Source organism: Poecilia reticulata, linkage group LG18 (genome assembly GCF_000633615.1).
Source record: "Poecilia reticulata strain Guanapo linkage group LG18, Guppy_female_1.0+MT, whole genome shotgun sequence".
In the NCBI taxonomy this organism is placed as follows: domain Eukaryota; kingdom Metazoa; phylum Chordata; class Actinopteri; order Cyprinodontiformes; family Poeciliidae; genus Poecilia; species Poecilia reticulata.
Window position 1 is genome coordinate 5,809,663 of NC_024348.1, and position 19,418 is coordinate 5,829,080.

General features: G+C 39.4%; 1 protein-coding gene across 3 annotated transcripts in view; it reads right to left on the bottom strand.

The window, feature by feature from the left end:
* Window positions 1-12,664: 12,664 nt before the first annotated feature.
* The window catches only part of col4a5 (collagen, type IV, alpha 5 (Alport syndrome)), a 57,682-nt gene continuing 50,928 nt past the window's right edge, over window positions 12,665-19,418 (bottom strand). The window contains exons 40-51 of one of the 3 annotated variants that reach the window (XM_008435137.2): window positions 19,258-19,266; window positions 18,581-18,589; window positions 17,138-17,271; window positions 16,953-17,025; window positions 16,766-16,837; window positions 16,555-16,683; window positions 15,714-15,812; window positions 15,368-15,580; window positions 15,099-15,276; window positions 14,903-15,017; window positions 13,930-14,102; window positions 12,665-13,350 (exon numbers count right to left, since the gene is read on the bottom strand). In XM_008435137.2, the coding sequence (XP_008433359.1) occupies window positions 13,269-13,350; window positions 13,930-14,102; window positions 14,903-15,017; window positions 15,099-15,276; window positions 15,368-15,580; window positions 15,714-15,812; window positions 16,555-16,683; window positions 16,766-16,837; window positions 16,953-17,025; window positions 17,138-17,271; window positions 18,581-18,589; window positions 19,258-19,266 (1,286 nt within the window). In that variant the 3' untranslated portion in view covers window positions 12,665-13,268. The remainder of the gene's footprint in view (window positions 13,351-13,929; window positions 14,103-14,902; window positions 15,018-15,098; window positions 15,277-15,367; window positions 15,581-15,713; window positions 15,813-16,554; window positions 16,684-16,765; window positions 16,838-16,952; window positions 17,026-17,137; window positions 17,272-18,580; window positions 18,590-19,257; window positions 19,267-19,418) is intronic. The other 2 variants (XM_008435138.2, XM_008435139.2) reach the window with 2 other exon arrangements.

Genomic DNA, 19,418 nt, shown 5'->3' on the forward strand with positions numbered 1-19,418 from the left:
AGAAAAAAACAAACAAAAGGGAAATTTAGAGTTAAAAGCACCGGCATTATGGTACGAACTTGGAAGCTTGAAATATTCTTTCATCATTTACCATCAATTTTTTTGTACCCTATTGATAATCCATCCTCAAGATTATTTAATTTAACTTTTTTTTTTTCTTTTCTTTCTTTTTTTTTTGTAGAAGACCTTTATAGACATATATACATATATTTTTTAACATTTCTTCAATGTGTTTAGTACAAAGCTTGTGGCTGGGTCCATGTTGGCTTCACACACATACACACACACACGGAGAGCACGCTAGTTCCCAGGTACAACATGGCTCCCAAATCTGCTGCAATACTGCGCCAGTATCTGTGTATTACTACGGTAGGAAAACTTACAGCGTTACAGTATTTATTTTACTGACTGCACATCTATTTATTTGGAACAGCAGATACAGATGTCCCGGTACATTTCATAGTTTGCTTCCTAGACTAAAGGTACTCAGCAGAGAGGGAAAATATTGCGGGAAAACACACGCCAGCAGCTAATTTTCTGAAACTTTTCTCATACTTCAGAGGAATGAGACCACCCAGCAATATTTCTTGTGTAAAAATGAGGTTGCCTACTTTTTGGAGTATTAAAACCAAAGACAAATATGATTTCTACCAAGAATCTGAGCAGTACGTCCACCGTGGAGTTTAATATTAAAATTCCAGAGGCAGAATCTTTTTTTTTTTTTTTTTTTTTTTCATAAACGTTTAATACTTTCATTATAAATTAGCATTGTGGTAAATTTTAATGAAGTTTATAATACATTTGTGTTTACTTGCTACAATCGCTGACCAATATTTTGCTACTTTCCTCCAGTATTTAGACAATTTTTGTATGGCTTTTAATTGCACAAGAAATTGAAATTGGAGGTTGTGCGCCACCAAAAATCTTCCTGCGTGAAACACATTCACATGTCAGAGTAACTACATAAAGCGTGACTCTGGTTGAGCCACTCCAACACATTAATATTACTTCCAGTCATTTTTTTATTTATTATTTTTTTAATTTTAAGATTATTTTAGATCCAAATCTGCCAGGAGTATTGATATCTAAACTAACCTTATTTTCTGCTCCATTTCCAACTCTTGTCTGCATACAAACTGACTGTTTTTACCACTAAAAACTAAAATATCTCCCCCCCCCCCCCAAAAAAAGATAACTTTTCAAAGTGGAAATTTTTAAAAATCCGCTTGGAAATGGAGATGACTGAAAACACCAGGACATGACTCCACTTTGCACATGCTAGCTCTGGCTTCCTTCTAAACCTCAACAGTTTAGAAGTGTCTCACTTTGTAAACTCAAAAATATAAATGATGGCGTGCAAACAAAAGGGGAACAAGTGTCATTGAAAACAGAAGCTTTAATTGTTTTTGTTGAGAGGACTTGAATTTAAATTAATTTAAAACAAAAAGTGTAGCCTAGCTCGACAGGTTTTAAGAACCATTATATTTTTCAATCTAGGGCATCAAAAAAATTGACCTATTTGCTTTTGGGGGGAAAATAATTTTTCAGAATTTGCTGGTGGATACGCATTATTTCCCCCCTCTGCTGCTTGTTGGTTTGTTTCAGTTTTCTGCACAAAGCACTGTTGTTTAGACTGAAGTAGAAACATGTTTGTGGCTCCTTTTTTTTGTGTGTGTTGCTTTCACTTTTACCTCACATGCGGTCCTTACAGTTCATGCAAGAGCGCAGCGAACGGCGTCAAACGCGACACGAGTGAGGCGCTCTGACGAGGGCGACTCCTTCTCACGGGCTCTTGATTTCAGTCGGTCAGGATTTTTCACACATAGATGTTCGTCAGAGGCTGGAAATGACGTCAGTAACCCAAGCAGCCGGCCCAGGCGCAGCAGGCGGGGCGCAGCAGGCGGGACGCACCGGACACCGCCTCCTCTCGCATACAATCACTACGCCAGGGTTTACCGTTTCTGCCCTTGCTTTCTGTCCTTTTTAGAGACGCTTATTGTTCACTTGGTTTCTATTTAAGTTTTAGTTACCTCCGTTTTCTTTTTTTATTTTATTTAAGTTTTTTATTTTGCACGGCCAGATCACGGCCTTTCACTAACACAGCATCGTCAGCAGGATGGGTGCCGTATTGAAATGAGGGGCTTAAACCTCATCCCGACTGAACTGCCTCCTCCTTTTTAAGTTCCAGTGTTGACAAAATTAAGAAGGAAAACGGGAAATTTGTCATGTTGAGAAGGTTACAGATTTTTTTTTTTCCTCCCCATGTATTTGGAGGTAAAGGGGATATGAAAACTGTAGAATAACCTCCACAAAATGCTGTTTTTAAGCCTGTGACGTGTCTTACATGTATATTACCGAACAATTCGAGGTTGTTTTGTTTCGTTCGCCCTCCTTTTACCGCCTTTGATCGAACAAAGATTTACCGTAATCCCACATCGGTCGCAGTGGTCAGAGATAAATGAGATGGTTTTTCTTTTCCTTTTTCCATTTTCTTTTTTGTTTTGTTTGCATTTTTTTTTTTTTTGTGTACTTACTATGCTACAGCGACGTGTCACGCTTGGGTTTTAATGCTATGGCAGGAAAAAAAAACTGGTAGTTTTGTGGGGATTTGTGGACTAATCCCTCTTAATTTATTCAGAAATGTCCATGTTGGATTGCCTTTATGTTCAACTTCTACACCCCGTCGTTTCAAAATTTCTCTCACCTTTCGATTTACAGAAAAGTTTGGTTTAATTTTTTGTTTTTGTTTTTCTTGGCAACAATGCAACCTCAGATGTGTCCTCGACGTTTTTAAATGGGTACGAAAATGAGGAGACTCGTATATCCTTGCAGACATGACATAAGGTAATGCATTATCATTATTATTATTATGCAAACTTTAGTTTAGATTTTTCTCAAACCTTTTGATTTTTTTCGTATTTCTAGTTTACAGAAAGTAAAAAACTTATTTTTTGAAAAAGCAGAACAATAAAATGTTTTTCTTTTGTTTAATTACGTAGGCATTTTGCAGTTATTTGTATTAAAAACGACCTGCCTAATTATTTTTTTTGTAACTATAATCCAGTTTATTTGCTGCTGTGTAGTACAGTTACTAGTCGGGAGGCAAATATGAGGATCAAGATGACTTTTTTTTTTCTTTTTTCTTTTTTTGGTTTTTCTTCCTCACCCACCTCTGAATGCTTTTGATTCTTGGAATGAGGTTCGGTGGAAGCCGAGGAGAAGAAGCGACTCCCGCTCCGCCCTGCTGCTTGTGTTCTTATTTTTTCGAGTTGAATGCTGTTGTTTATTAGCTTTACAGGAAAGAGAGAGGAGGTGTGTATCCTTCGTATGTGCATTACGTTTCAGCGACGTACGTCCCGTGTATGAGGAAAAACAAAAAAGAGGGATCTGTGTTGGAAATGGAAATCCTCCTTGTGTAAATAAAGGAAGTTGTTGCTTTTTTTTTTTTTTTTTTTCATGTTTTGATCGGCGCCTCAGCAGGTGGCCCATCCCATATTTTTTTTTTTATTCCTTTTTGGGTTTTTTCCTCTGTCTTTCTTTCTCCCTTTTTGTTTCCTCATGGAGGGGAAAGGGGGCACGAGAGGTACTCGAACGCGATTTGAGCATCGGCATAGTGTTTATATTTATCAAAAGTTTTTTGCTTTCGATAGAGCTATTGCAATAAAAATGTGTTCATGTAAGACTGTGCGTCTCTCTCGTCTTTTTAGAATTGCAAACCCTTTCTAACCACCTGTCATGACAATGGCTACAGGTGAAACTGGAAGTTTACACACTGCAAAAACACAAAATCTTACTAAGTATTTGTAGTCTTGTTTCTAGTGCAAATATGTTATTGCACTTGAAATAAGTGAAAACTAACAAGTATCTTTTCACCAATATATAGCTTAAGTAATTTTTTAAATATTGGTTAAGTTATTTTTTTCATTGGCAGATACATTTTCTTGTACCAAGACAATTTCCCCATTTCATAAGTGAAATAATCTGCCAATGGAACAAGCACTTTCACCAATATTAAGTAATTATTTACTTAAAGCAAGCTCCTATATCTTGATAAGTTACTTTTAAATTGGTCTTAATTCAAGTTTACTAAGATATTTGCACTAGAAATTAGTCTAAAAATACTTGGTAAGATTTTGTATTTTTGCAGCGCATATATTGAATTAATAGACACTTTAATTTTTATGTTTTCCAACTTCACCCGTTTCAGGTCATGAATTACCAAAATTGTTTTCATTTGCTAAAAGCCACAATACTGAGATGGAGAATGTCAGATTTTGTTATTAATGTCTTGAAAAATCATATAGAGCTAATAATTATGGCTTTGGCATTTGAGTTAATTGGAAACACGCCTGTGTGTGTTTTTATTCTACTTTCCAGTCGTACTCGGAACTGGGAAATTCCGTCTTCCCAGTCCGAAAAATCAACTGGAACGCAGTCCAAAGTTGCATTTCCCACTGGGAAACTGGGAGTAACACGACTTGTAAGGGGGGCGTCTCTTTTCAATATGGCCGCCGCTCTTCACGTCAACGAAGATGTGGTGAAAACATGTTTATTTTACAAGACCTGTCAGTGTTTACAGTCAGTGTTACATGTAGCGCCTCTACAAAGAATAAATTATTCGTGCTGTTTCCTTATCGAAAGTAAAGCTTAAAATAATGTTTGTAAGAACCGTTTCAAGCTATGTTTATGGGCGTCGCCATGTTGAAATTCCGACTAGCTAGAATGCCGTTACCTCTGGTTTGACGTCAAATCCAGCTCCAGGTTTAAGGTAACTGGAGCTTGTTATAGGTTACCCGGAAAACACTACATTCTTTAGTTACTACTTGGAAAAATCAAGAACCTCACAAAATATCAGAGAATTAAAAGACAAAAACAAGATTAGTTCATCCATAGGTGCAGTTCCCAGACCCACGTTATTAAAATAAATATTAGGGTGATTAAAAAAATAGAAATTGTAATAGTTTCAAAAACACCATAATTTTTCCATCTTAAATTAGATGTTTTAAATGTGTATGGGCCTTCTTTGTGTCTTTAAATAATCTGACAGTTTACCTGATTTGCAGTATTCTTAGGAATGTAGGTATTATGGAGCAGCAAAACTGCACTTTCAGGGCAGCGAACAGTCCTGTCAAGTATACATACAGATGCATCCCAAAAAATGTGAATGTTGTTGGAAAAAAGGAATATTTTAGTGTAGTTTAGTAGAGTCAAAGGTAAGAATATGGCTTGAAATTTTCCTTTTCTCTTAAAATGTCACGTCAAAACAGCCTCAAATCCAGTGAAAATGGCAGAAAGCATATGGTGACATAAACATTTTATCCACCCAATAGCTCATTCTCTAAAACATTTTTTTTCTTAAGATGTTTTATTAATTTATTTCATTTAATCTCAGCTCCATAAATACCTCACCAAATTGACGCCGTGATGAGGCAGCGAGTGAACAAAAAGCTAATTATTCACTGTACAGATGCCTCTCTGGCTGGATCTGAGCCACAGATAGAAATATAGATTTTCCACATGTACAAGTGACACCTGCATGTCCACTGTGAAGCCCCCAGTTATGTAATGTGGAAAATCACTGGCCCACAGCTGAACCCAGCTGATGACCCCTGCACTGTGTGCTTTGCAGATGCTTTACTCTGGATACTTGGCAGACCTTCCAGGCTCTTGATTTTGTCTTGAAATGCCAACGGAAGTGAAGGTGTTCTGAAATTTTAGAACATTTATTAAATTTCTTGTGCCTGAGAATCGTCTGAGGTTCATCAGTGCCCACATCAATGTTACTATATCTAAAGAAAAACATCACTTGATAATGAATCAATGAATGACAGTTCAAACACCTATACATTTACGATCACATGACTGCAGCAGGCATCTCACTGTCTTCATTCCGAAACAAAACTAAGCCGTTCTTGTGTTTTACTGTATGGTGAACCTTTGACCCATGTCGCCTATTACTGAAAGCTGTAGAAAAACAAGTGAGTGTTTCCTCATTCCTGAAGCGTTTCTTTTTTTTGTTTTTTTTTGTTTTTGCAGTTGTGGGGGTTTTCAGTCAAAGACAAACACTGTTTATCCAACTCAGGAGACCGACCTAACATCTCAAAGTCCAACTGTCAAAATAAGCCAAAGTCCTCCGAAGCTGGTCTGCTTGGGGAAGAGTTCTGGTCCTCTGCAAAACAACAGGCTGGGGTTTCACTTACATGTTCTGTTGTCCTCTTGTACAGCAGTCCAGGAAGTAAACTGAGCTCACATTGACTCCTAATCCTGTTTCAATGACACAAACTTAGGGAAACTGGCCACATCTCAAATGCTGCAGTACCCCCAATCAATGGCTTTGGTCATCTGAAAATGAAATACATGATACACAGAAACATATCATTATGTATGGACCCACTGAAACATGTTCCGTCATAACTCTGGAGGATCTGCAGCTCAGATGGGAGAATGTGACGCGTAGGGCAGCTATTTGTTATGCACTAAAAACATTTGATTTTTAATTAGAAGACTGGAAAGAAGAGAGATGTTGCTAAAAGAAAGGACTTTTCTCACAAGCAACATGGGTCACAGCAAACACGAGGAAGAAGGAACTAAATTAGACCAAAATTGAACTGTTTGGGCTTCATGAAAAACATTACCCTGAACACAACATCTATCTCTCTGATGAAACGTGATGATGTATTTTAATTTGTCAGAGGATCTGGTCAGAGTTAATGGGAAGATGGATGGAGGTAATGAGGGCGATCCTGCAAGAAAATATAGGAAATATAAAAGATCTTAGACTGGCTCAGAGGTTTTTAATAAAGAGGATACGTCATTTTTTGTTTCAAAGACATGATACTCAAAAACCTCCACAGTCAACAATTAAGCAGCTTATAATTTTAAAAGGCTTTCTGCTTAACATAAGACTAATAAAGCTGATGAGAAAGATGGCTGCCCATCTCAGTCTTCCTCAACGGCAAACCTCGGATTATTGTCGCATCAGGGTGGCTGACATCGTCTACAACACAAGGTTTTAAGGCTTAACTTCACATCACTGAGTGTGTGTTTTCATAGGTGTGTTTGTGTGTAACAAATGTTCAGGAGTTGATGGAGAGATTGTCGACTGGAGTGCGCCACACCATGACCTTTAGGTGGCGCTTTCTAATGTAACCTTAATCCTGCAGATGAAGCCCTGGATGATTTCCACTGAGCTAAGCACTTGCCCTGGGGCAGAGCAGCCACCGTTCCTTTGTTGACGGACAGACATCAGCAGCAAGCCCTGAAGCTACAGGGCGATACGATCTGTGTGCATGTGAATAATGACAGCCAGTGACATGGTGCAGTCTCATTCGTGATGGACAAACTGGTAAGACGAAATGGGTCTGGTGCTAGAGTTTCATCATGCGTCTAAACGCTGCATGATGTGGGCCAGATTTCAGACCCCAGATGACATAGATGATGCCTGGTCTTATCTATGAATCTTTTCATCAGTTGACATCTTCATCAGGAAGTTCATCCAGAATCTTTGGAACCCATCCACTCGACTTCCTCAACACACACGCACACAAACACACACACACACACACACACACACACACACACACACACACACACACACACACACNCACACACACACACACACACACACACACACACACACACACTCACACACACACACACACACACACACACACACACACACACACACACACACAAAACAGATGTTTTAGCAGATGACAGAAGACCTGTCACCTCCGGGGCCATGACCACACCGCCAACTACATCCGTCTCCATCTCCATCCCCGCCTCCTTCCCATCCGAGAAAGTTTTCTATTTATGTAGCACATACATGGCTTTCCAGGAACCATGCAGATCAACAGATTAGGAGCTAATATTCCCTAAGGATCTCTGATTACTACAAGCAGATGTTTGATGTGGCAACATCAGTTAACTCTTTAACTTTAATGTTGCAACAAAACGTAACACATAATTCGCTATTGTTTTGCACATTGCAACATTGTGATTTGTGCATTCTATCACATAACTGACGTGTTTATGTCTTACAAAAGTACAATCGACCCCTCAGTATACGCTGGACTTGGGGACCACAGTTACCTGCGATGAGCTAAAATCCATGAATACTTGAGACCCCCTTTAAAAAAACACGTTTCTATTTTAACACATATCTTAACATGTATTAGCGTGGACCATGGGGTTGATCTAAGATCTTGGGGCGTACTGTCAATCAGCTGTACAGCAACAAAACATGCCCCAACTGACACTGATGCGACCAACAAGTCTGACCCGACCCAAAACAGAGGGCCAGTCCCAATGCAAACACCCAGACACCGCAAGCAGATGGACCACTCCATAGAAACGAACCAAAACCAACAGGCACAAGAGTAGACACCGCAATGTGACACCGTGTCCACCACAGTGCCCATGGGAAAGACGTCAGTGCAGCAAACCGAAGAGCGTCACAGAAATGCCACGGCACAAGGTTGTATCCCCTTCCACATGTGGATTCACTAACATTCAGGCCAGTCAGGCTCACAGGGCCAAAGTCAAAACCTAACAAGGAGCCAAGCCCACCCCTTCCTGAAACAACTCCAGCTAGAGCCAGCTCACCCAAACCATGCAGATCTATGGCCCTGCCTCCAATCAGGATGGGAATCGAAAAATACACTGGAACAAACCCAATCCTATCCAAGAGCATCTACCGTGACAATTATGCATTACTTTTTGTTTATGACCAAACATCGCAATAGAATACAACAAGGTTTATGGTTGTAAAGTGATATCAAAAGGATATAATTTTAATATAGGTTATATGAGCCTTTGAAACAGCGTCATCTGTTGCCGGTTGTCGTTCCTGCACTGTGTGTGGATCAGCATCATTGGATAGAACTGCTCAAAATGAGGTAACATGTCTGCGAATGTCTTTGGACAAAATATAATATAATTGGTCTCAGAGGTCTTGAGAGCTAAAAGCTAACTATTTTATGTTGTGTATTATGCTTCTTGTTTTGTTTTCGCCATGTTTTGCTGTAAGTTATTGTTGAATTCTTTTTGTATTTGCCGTGATTTTATGTCCGTGCGTTCGGCTAAGCTAGCAGCTAACTGTACGGCGCAGATTGTTAGTTGTCCACAGGCTCCCTATCCAACAACGGCTGAATTTCTGTGATATTTTATGTGCAGGTATTTTACTGTGTACAATTTGGAAGTGTTATGCAGATGTTCTGTGATAACTTTGACAGAATTCTATTCTTTTGTTGTTCACATGTGTGTTGCGCATGGTATTCGACATAAGAAGAAATAGGTATAGAAATCACAGACAACAAAATGACCACAAAGACTGAATTGCTGTGGCATTTTGTGCAGATAGTGAACTGCTGTCACAACTAACTGATCCCGGGTGGCTCATTGAGCAGTGAAGAGATATGATCAGACACATTGGTTATGTAATGACCTTTTTGGGGAACTATGTGACAGGTTTGGCCACTCATCTGCTGCTTTGGCTGAAAGAGCTCAATTGTGACCGATCTGATGAACCCTGCGTAAAACCTCTATGTTCTTTAAAATCAGCTAGCTTTGTTCAGCCTTTGTGTTGAACACCTTGGAACTTCTAGGCAGTGGGATGCTTTGGTGTTCAATTGTGCGTCACTGTCTTTCCTTTAAGCACAGAGGGTCAAAGCCAAGACAGTGTGCTTAAACAAAAGATCAGCATGTATTGCCAAGAAGCAGCTGCAGCTTTACACGGCTTATGACTCTGAGGAAACAGACCTGGATAAACGCCGAGAAACCAATCTGCGACCCTCTCTACAATGAGTCTGGAAGTAGAGTACTAAAGAAACCTGAGAACCAAACCAAACCAGTTGTTGCATCAGTGCATGAGAAACTTTAAAAAAAAATGTACTGACAAAGCCGGGCCAGGGCACTATCATTCAATAACAAGCACGTCTTTGAGCTGTGGGGGGACTACCCAGAGAAAATACGCTTGCTGCATAGATTCAAAGCAGAGACCTTACCACAAATGCACATGCACACCATGTGTAATGTGCATTAGTGTAACATACACCACACCATCCTGAGGTCTTTATAAATCTGTACGCCAGTCACAATGCAAACAACAGATCTACTTTTTTTTATGAAAATGTCTTCATTGTTATTCTTCGTCTAAATCACATTCTGCATTTTATTTTTGATGTCATTTTTATGACTGTCTCATTTAAACCAGCCATTAAAGTGTTGCTGCAACCTGACATCAACTCATGATTCAGCTCTGAAAAACCAACGTTAAATCCGATGGCATCGGCGATGAATAACTAACTTCTTTTGTCATTATTAGCTTTTTGATGATCTCTTGTAGATCTGTTGATGAAAAGTTAGTTCAATTTTGCCAGTGGTGCCATGTATACTTTTATAACTTGAGAACTTTCAGTAAGTCGTGCTGCCATGTATCAACTCTGCTCAGTGCAGGAGGAGAAATGAGCCCGTTTTGAGATTTTAGTAATGCTGCCATCTGGTGGGCATTTTGTGGTACTGATGACTAGTTTCTTGAACCTGATTAGACATAGGAAACAAAACAAACTGTAGCTCTGTGTGTCTGCTCAATTTTTTTTTGCAACATATTAGTTCTTCAATCAGCGAAGTTGTTCGCGGTGGGTAGAGTCTTCAGAAATTTAACTCAAGTAAGAGTAAAATTTACTTGAGTAAACTTGCTCCAGTAGCAGATATTCTCCCACTGGAGCAAAGGCGCAGGTTTACTTTGGGTTTTGTGTTTATAGAAATTGAAGGGTTTTTCTCTGGGCACTCAGGTGAATGCCTGGGTTTTTTTTCTAAGTATTCCAGTACATAACTTGTCTTTTCTGGGTTCTCTAGTAAATATCCAAGTTCAGTACATACCTAGAGTTTTTTTGGGGAGAACTCTGATAAATCCATATTTTTCCCCAGAGGTATTCCAGTGTTATCCCATTGTCCAAAGCAAATTATTTTACAGGAAAATGCATTTTAAATTGAGAATGGGAATGTGTGTGCACCATGTTTAAATGTCGCTGTGATGAAATGGCTTGTACTTGAAGTCTTGCCTCTTGACAAATACCATAGCCTGTAGGAGTCCAGCAATAATCCTAAACAGAGCAAGGATGATATGAACAATTTTGTACTTTCTACGGGTGTTTGAATAGCATTGTAGCAGAATAAAACTCATTGTGGTTGGGCTTGTTTGGGTTAAAAATCAGAAGGTCACTTGTGCCAAATGAAAAAAATGGCAGCATAAAATATTTTGTGTTGAATGTAAATTTTCTGCTACTGTTGATGTGATCTAACATTTTTCTTGGTATAGTACCAATTAAACGTAGCATGCTGCTAAAATTACAGCTACATTTGTAAAAATAAAAAAAAACATAAACTCTCTCAAACTATTCTTCCATGGTAATAAGCTTAAAACTTAGGAGCAAAGACTTTAGACATAGTATTTATTTCAGTTTTAAAAGTTTATAACAACTTCTGAGTAACATAATAAAACAGACAAATGCACATCTCTAATCAAACCTGCAGGTTGACAAAATTAGAATTTGTAAAAGCAGTTATGAAAAACAAACAAACAAACAAAAAAACAATAAAAGTCACAGGAAAATATTTCTCCCCCATGCCTAAAACAGCTTTTGCCGAGTTACATCACATCAGGAGAGCTTCCACCTGATAAGAGAGGCGCATTTAAACGAACAGACACCGAAACCTGCGTTTTCGAGGTTTAAATTCAAGCCAGCGTTAAGTGGGTTAAAGCATTTTGGTTGAACCCGAATCTCTGGAGCTCTTTTCACAGATAGGTCCAGCACCTGGAAATATTAGAAAAAACATGTAGCATTTCCTAATTCACTAGTCACAATTTTAATTAAATGGTATTTGCACAAATAATTTGTAACATTACACCAGCTAGAAGCAATGCCATCAATCGAACCAGCATTTATTCAGTTTGCAAATTAATAAGTGATTGTGATTTGATAAGGATTCAGAGAAACTGGTATGTTGTGTGAGAAATGGCTCTGTTAAGTAATAATGTGCTTTGTTGATGTTTTTTTGGCAGTTCTGAGGTTAAAACTGGCGTAAAATTCCCCCACAGCCATAAAAAATAAAAAATGGATATTTGTATGTTTCTTTTCTCAAATATAAATTTATTATATATAAAATACTGTTCCATTCATAAAAGCCTTACTTTGTACAATATCTGAATGAGCAATAAAAGTAAAAGTTGTGTGTGTGTGTCTGTGCGTGTGTGTGTGTGAGTGTGTGTGTGTGAGTGTGTGTGTGTGTGTGTGAGTGTGTGTGTGTGTGTGTGTGTGTGTGTGTGTGTGAGTGTGTGTGTGTGAGTGTGTGTGTGTGTGTGTGAGTGTGTGTGTGTGTGTGTGTGTGTGTGTGTGTGTGAGTAAGAAAAACCCCAACAACCTGGAAAATTGTTGCAACAAACAGCTGGTACAGCTTCAGGCCTAATATGATAAAAAAAAAAAAGAAAGAAGGTGTTTTACAGAATATACACATTTTATTACTTACAAAAATAAAAAGGAAAAGCACTAAAGTGTAGGCTGGTGGTTAGCAGGTGGGATACAGCAGGGTTAGTTTCATGAAATGGGATGTGAATCGACAGAATAATGACAGATAGTGACGAAAGACGTTTCTGTTTTTCTTTTTTTTTAAGAGAAAAAGACAGTCGGTCTCAGTGAAGAAAAGCTCATCAGTGCATCTCTCATCCTGGATGTTCGAAAGTCAAAGTGCTGATTTGGTAACCATCGGAGACCATCAGTAAGGCCAAAAAAAAAAAAAAGAAAAAAGTAGAAAGAAATAGATGCTTTGTGATGTTTCGAAGAAAGGAAAAAAGAGTAGTCCTTAAATAGGGGGACAAAAAGGCTGAAAAAAAATTCACTTTTGTTGTCATACATCCATCATGGCACCATCAAGCGGTTATTTGTCAGCTTTCATTTTGAGGTACTTCTTAAGAAAAACAAACACTAAATGTAAGAATATTTGTCAGTTTTTTTTAACTCGTATAAGCTGTGTTGCACAGTAGCACCATTGTTTCAATATTTTCTGATTTTCTGTTTTTTTTTTTTTCTTTCTTTTTCTTTCTTTTCTTTTCTTTTTCCCCGGAAGTCAATGCACCATTGGAATTCCACCTTGTTGCCACCTTGACAGTTCACCGGACCCCCGCTTGTTCATCCGAATGCGTCTTGTTGTGGATGGGGCGTCCCCTCCGCCGCCGCTGGTGGCGCTCGCTCGCTCGCCTCGTGGTATTACGTTGTCTTCATGCAAACCACACAGCGGCTAACACGTGTAAGTAGGTTGCCTGCCTTTAAAGTCTCTGACTGGGGTTTCCTGTAGGGTGGTTGAGAAAGAAGACAAATACAATTTTTAAAGACTAACTTAAAAAATATATAATCATACATTTGTAAAAAAAAAAAAAAAAAAAAATCCTTTGGTAACATTTTTTATAGGAATTGTGGGACCAGTGATGAAAAAATATATTCTTTTTACATTAAACATACTTGACAGTTGATTTTCTTTTGTCTGTGACATGCTACTGTATTATGAAAATCTTTTATCTTTAAGCTTCCCAAAGTGTTTTTCTTTTGCGCATTTTTTGCCAGAGAACCAATTAAGTTCACTTCTACCTAAACTTTGCATGACAGAAACGTCCCATGAAAACGAGAACCCCACCCCCCCGCCCCCCCACAAAAACCACAGAAAATATGAGAATAAATAGTCCTCATAACAAAACTTAAGACATGTAATTAACATATTTACGGCCATACGATATTTTATTTAAAGACGAATACATTTCAAGGGATGAATCTTAGACAAATGAATTGAAGACTTTTTAAGGATGTGCCGAACACCCTGTTTAATAACCCCTAAAATCATCAAATCACCCAAGTTGTGTTTGTGAAAACGTACTTGAACATGTCAAGTTTCTCCACAGTAGCCAGCCAGAAGCTGTAGGAGTTGCTGAAGTAGTTACACGACCCTCTGCCGTGGCACTCTATGAAGGGCGTGCTGCGGAAGTCCTCCAGGCAGGAGCCGGGAGAGGCCAGGGCCTGACCGGAGCCCTCGGCACCTGCGCTAGTGTGCTGGGAGAGAGAGAGAGAGAGGAACAGAGTTATAGTTGTTCATCTCAGACCTGCACACAGGAACTGGGTTGATTTAAAACTCAAATCAGTGCCTATGGCAAGTATTCATGAAAACAGACCATTACAAAAATAATGACAGTTAAATAAAAATATGTGACTGTGTAAAAATTCATAATATTCATGCCAAAGACAAAAGAGAAATTCTACATCCGCTAAAATCTGATGCCTCTCCATTTTTCTTTACACTTCGTGAAGAAGGAATTTGCACTCATGTCATCTTCTGAGGTTTTTGTGTCGTTTCCTTCAGTGGTTCTTGGTGCACAGGCGAGGGAGTGAACAGGTTTTTCAGTTGGTTTAGACTGACAGCGCAGTGTGAAAGCGAACCAAACCAGCTGAAAATGTAAACAAATGTTGCCGTTTTTGTCCCCAATCAAACTGAGCCTACTAAGTGTATTATAAGCCTGGCGGGCCACCAGGCTTTACTTGGATCCCTACCAAACTAAGCATTGCTTATTTATTTTAGTTTTTTTTAAATGTTTGCATTTTTAAAAAAAGATTTTATAGTTGGCATTCAAGCATTCATCTTCCAACAACACATAATTATCAAGTGATATTTTGAAATTTCCTGTCAACTTTCAACATTTTTTAACTCAAAAACATGGCAGGTCGCTGAATGAATGACTGACCAAGCACTCCAACCACTGGGCTTAGCACGTTTTCTGGGGGAAACCCTGCTACTGGAATATCCGGTGTGTGAAAACGCCCTAAAAAGCCAAGCACATGTCCAAACACCACCCTACCATCATGAAGGAGAATCCGATCCACAGGGATCTCCAGTTTGCGGGACAAGAGGGAATCTGGATGGTCTGGCTGTGGACCGCAATCACCATGGCTGGAGCTTCACACACAGCACACCTAAAAACACATAGTTTTTTTTTTTTTACACATGTAAAGCCATCGTTTCAAACCAAACAACACCCATCCTTCCATGCCTACCTGCTGATGTACGGCTTGATGTTGTCTCCAGTCACAGCCTCCATGGACATAGGCATGGGCTCCAAAGTTGACAGCCAGTAGGAGTAGTCGTTACGGGCAGCAAAGTTGCAGACGTTGTTGATGTTGCAGAACATGAAAGGCATGGGGCTGAACCGGCGCAGACAGCTGCCGGCGGTGCCTGCGTTGCAAGCATTGGGTGAGGAGTTTGAGTTGGGTCAAACGTTGGAGAAGAATAAAAGTTGAATCAAACAGAAAGTGCTTCGTCGTACCCAGGTCCTGTCCGTGAGCCCTCTCGTTGCCTTGCACGTACAACAGGGAATATCCGTCGTAGATGAAGTTGGTTCCGGAAGGACACTCTGGCGTTATTTCGCTCTGGCTGTGTCGGGTGAGGAGGAAGCCGTGGGCTGCTGACCCTGAGCCCGGAAAACCCGGCGGACCCTGTGGACCATCTGACCCAGGTGGGCCAGTGTTGCCCTTTTGGCCTGGTTGAAGAGAAAATAACACACGCATTATACATCACATAGATTTCATGTGCATTGTGATCAGCAAAATGAAAAGAAAAACATAGTTAAAGATTACTTTTTATTTATTTGTTTTTTTTATGACATTACTCACCAGGTTGCCCTGCGGGTCCAGTGTCTCCCTTCTTGCCAGGTGGGCCGTTGAAGCCTGGGGGACCAGGTGAACCGGTATCTCCAGAGGGGCCTGGTAGACCTGGAAGAAGGGGGAAAAAAAAAAACATTTCAGTTTTAAACTTAGCGCTCAGATCGGCCATTAGCAGGGGTGAAGCAGAACGTTGCGGCAAAAATTAAGCTCTAAGATTTTCTTGAGCTGGTCGAAACGGCGAATGCTTTAAAATCAAAGCCTTGTGTGTCCACTATTGAGACTCTTATTTTGAAGTCAGAAAGGAAGTAGTTCTTGAGTTGCTCTGTGGAGTTGACGGATTTGTAACAAACTCAAATTTCTTTTAAGTCATATAATGAGTTGAAGGTTGTGCTATAAATTGGAAAATACATAAAACTGCCCGTTTAAATCCCGATACTATTTGTGCTGACAAAAAAATATATATATATTTTTGTCAAAAAAAAAAATATATATTTTTTTGTGATATAATTCACAGTTTATCATAATCCGTTAAATACAGATTTGGTCATTCTTTAATGTAATCTTATTTTTTTTTAAAATCTTACAGGCAAATTTGAAGAGACAATTTTTTTTGTTTTCTGTTGCGGATTTATTTTTATAAACTAATTAATAGAAAAAGCTTAATTTTAGCATGCTTTCTAATATTTTCCTCCAGTCTGGTGCATTATGTAAAAAATAAAATAGAGCAAACAAAGCGACACAAACCCACACAGCACAAGACTAACTCACACATCCAACATGAAGCAACTAAAATCAGACTGAATTACACCTCCTTCATCATGGCCCATCACCAAAGTGCTGCTCTACCCACCTGAGGATCCAGGGGCTCCAGGCGAACCAGGTGGGCCTGTAGCACCTGGGCTTCCTGGTGGACCCGGAGGTCCTGGCGCTCCTTTCACATAATCAACAGGTGATGAAGACCCAGGATCTCCAGGAGGGCCTGTGTAGAAATAATTCATAAGATGATGACCCATTAGCTTTAATGTTCAGCTTGTGTGTAGCTCAGGTCGCCGTTCGCCCACCAGGTGCTCCGTCGACCCCAGGATCTCCAGGAAGTCCACTGGGACCAGGAAGTCCCGGCTCACCCTTTGATCCTGATAAAGTCAAAAGAAACAAGGATTCCTGTTTTTATATAAAGTCAACACAGAAAGCCTGATATCCAGTTTTGTAGCATCAGAAAGCAGCCAAAAGGAGGTGGTGTAAACTAACCTGGGAACCCGGAAACGCCTGGAAATCCTATATCTCCCTTTGGACCAGGGCCACCAGGACCACCAGAGGGGCCCTTGTTAAAGAAAAAAGAAAAAAAATGTTTCCAGCTTGACAACCGTATCTGTGACTTTTACTATTTTAACAGTTGGGAAAATAGCATAGCTATTTCAACAACGGGAACTTGCCGGTGCTCCTGGAAAACCAGGATCTCCTTTTTGACCAGGCTGGCCGGGCAGACCCGGATTTCCGGGATTCCCCTTGTCTCCCTTAACGCCGCCACCTCCTGGGAGACCGCGGGGACCCTCTGGCCCAGGCACACCTACAGATGCAGAGGACAAGAGGTCAGCCATTGTCTTTATTTGATAGAAATGGCAAAATACATCTTTTTCTTGACAATTTTAAAGTGTGCTACTGCATAACGGTAGTGTATTTTGGGTTCACATGCTCTCTATGTTGTCTACGATTTCTAAACGAACTAAAGTACTCCCAAAGTACCAATCTTTATTAGTGCAAACTGAGTGTCTGCATGGCGAGGCATGAATTAAATAATGATATTTTATTGTTATTGCTGCAGTAAATTGAGTTTCATCTAAAAAAATAACCTCTTGCTTTGATGGAGAGTAAATCTCAGTTGCAGTATTTACTTAAAATGTTGTGCCTTTATATACAATGGATGTGCAAAGTCAATTTCCAATAGTCTAGAAAGCCCACAAAATCCTTTAGTTACAGTCAAGTAGTTGTTTTGGCTTACCTGAATGTCCCTTTGTTACTTACTTACAGTACAGATTATTATTATACTCAAGTTTAGGATTTTATTGAAAGAAACTAAATCTACAGACCCATTAAGAGTCCTATAAGAAACATCGTCTCAATTAGAAACTGTAAATCTACATAATAGACTTTTTATTTCACGTCACACTGTTATGATCTGGATTGCAAAAAATCCAATTTAATCTCTAGAAATGGTAAACAACTGAACAATATTCACATACTCTATGTGTCGACATATATTTCTTGTTAGTTCATTTGTTTTTACCTTCAAACTGCCTATGAGAAAACGCATAAATCAGCTTTATTACAACACGACGTGCTCACATTAAAAAAAGTCCACGTGTTTGCAGTGTCTCAATAAATACATTTTTTTGTTTACCTTGTGCTATTTGTATTTGTGCTACCTCTACTCTTACCGTCGAAACAATGTTTTGAAAAAAATATGTCAAAATGTTTCACATCATAGAAAGAAATCTTTTCAGAGTCAATAGATGATTGGATTATGATAAACAGAATAATGTAATCAGTTGTGAATTAGAGTGTTTGTTTAAGTAGTCTTGCTTGAAATGTCCATTTGGTCCTGTAGAATGAAAAAGGGGTTATGAAATGATGAATGACACCATAATCCATTCATCTCAGCTAGGAAAAAGCACTATCAAAGTGTCGTATCTCATTGAAAGGACTGGAATGTTTCTCAGACTGCTAGAGCAAACTGGAATGCATGATGAAACTCAAAGAAAGTCTTGCTAGCCACCGGGCCAACCACGCAGCTGCTTCCATTAATGTTTCACCCAATGTTATAGTCGTAGGCTGACGTGACAATGTATAATCCAAACCAAGAATCCGGTGGGTCTAACCTGGAGGACCTAGGATTCCCAGAATTCCCAGGCAAACCGATACCAGGATGCCGCAGGGCAAAAAAACAAAGAAGAAGAAGAAGAGGTGGTTTAGACAGAGAAAACTGTAACAACAGGAATATTCAAGAAGTAACAGTTGAGATTCTGGAAAGCACTCTATTGTAAAAAACAACAAACAAACAAACAAACAAAAAAATTTAAAGCAAATGCATTGCATTTAAATAAATAAAAAGTAAATAATTAATCCAATGATGAATGATAGAGGTTTTGTGAATTATACAGAAATCACAACAAAGAAGAATGACGCCAAGTCCTTGGTGAGTTAGTCACACGGTGAATGATTGTGATGAATGATTCAGTGAACTTGATTTCATTTGACAGACCATGTGATCCAGGTGACGTACTTTCGGCGACCCACTCATAAGAAACATTTACAATCGATTATCATCACTTTCACTGTTTTTCTAAACGTGCTTACTTGTTAAACGTGGACTACCCTACCATCAGTGTGCATGAAAAACGAGAGAAAGGAGATATTAGGAAGAAAATAAAAAAAACAAAAAACGATTCAGAGTTTTCAGTTGATTTTGTTTCCATCACAGTGGATCAAGGTGATATTAAACACAAGTGTTGCTGCAGGAGACGTGCAAGAAAAGTCCGGATGCCGTTCATCTGACCTGCGGGCCCTTCGAAGCCGGACGCAAAAGTTGTCACGTGGAGAGGCGGGGTGGGGAGGGGCCACGCCGTGGTGGGCGGGGCCAAGCCGCAGGAAACATGGGGTAAGATTTCATAGCATCACATTTTTACACTGACAGTTGATTGCCTTCTGACCTCACAC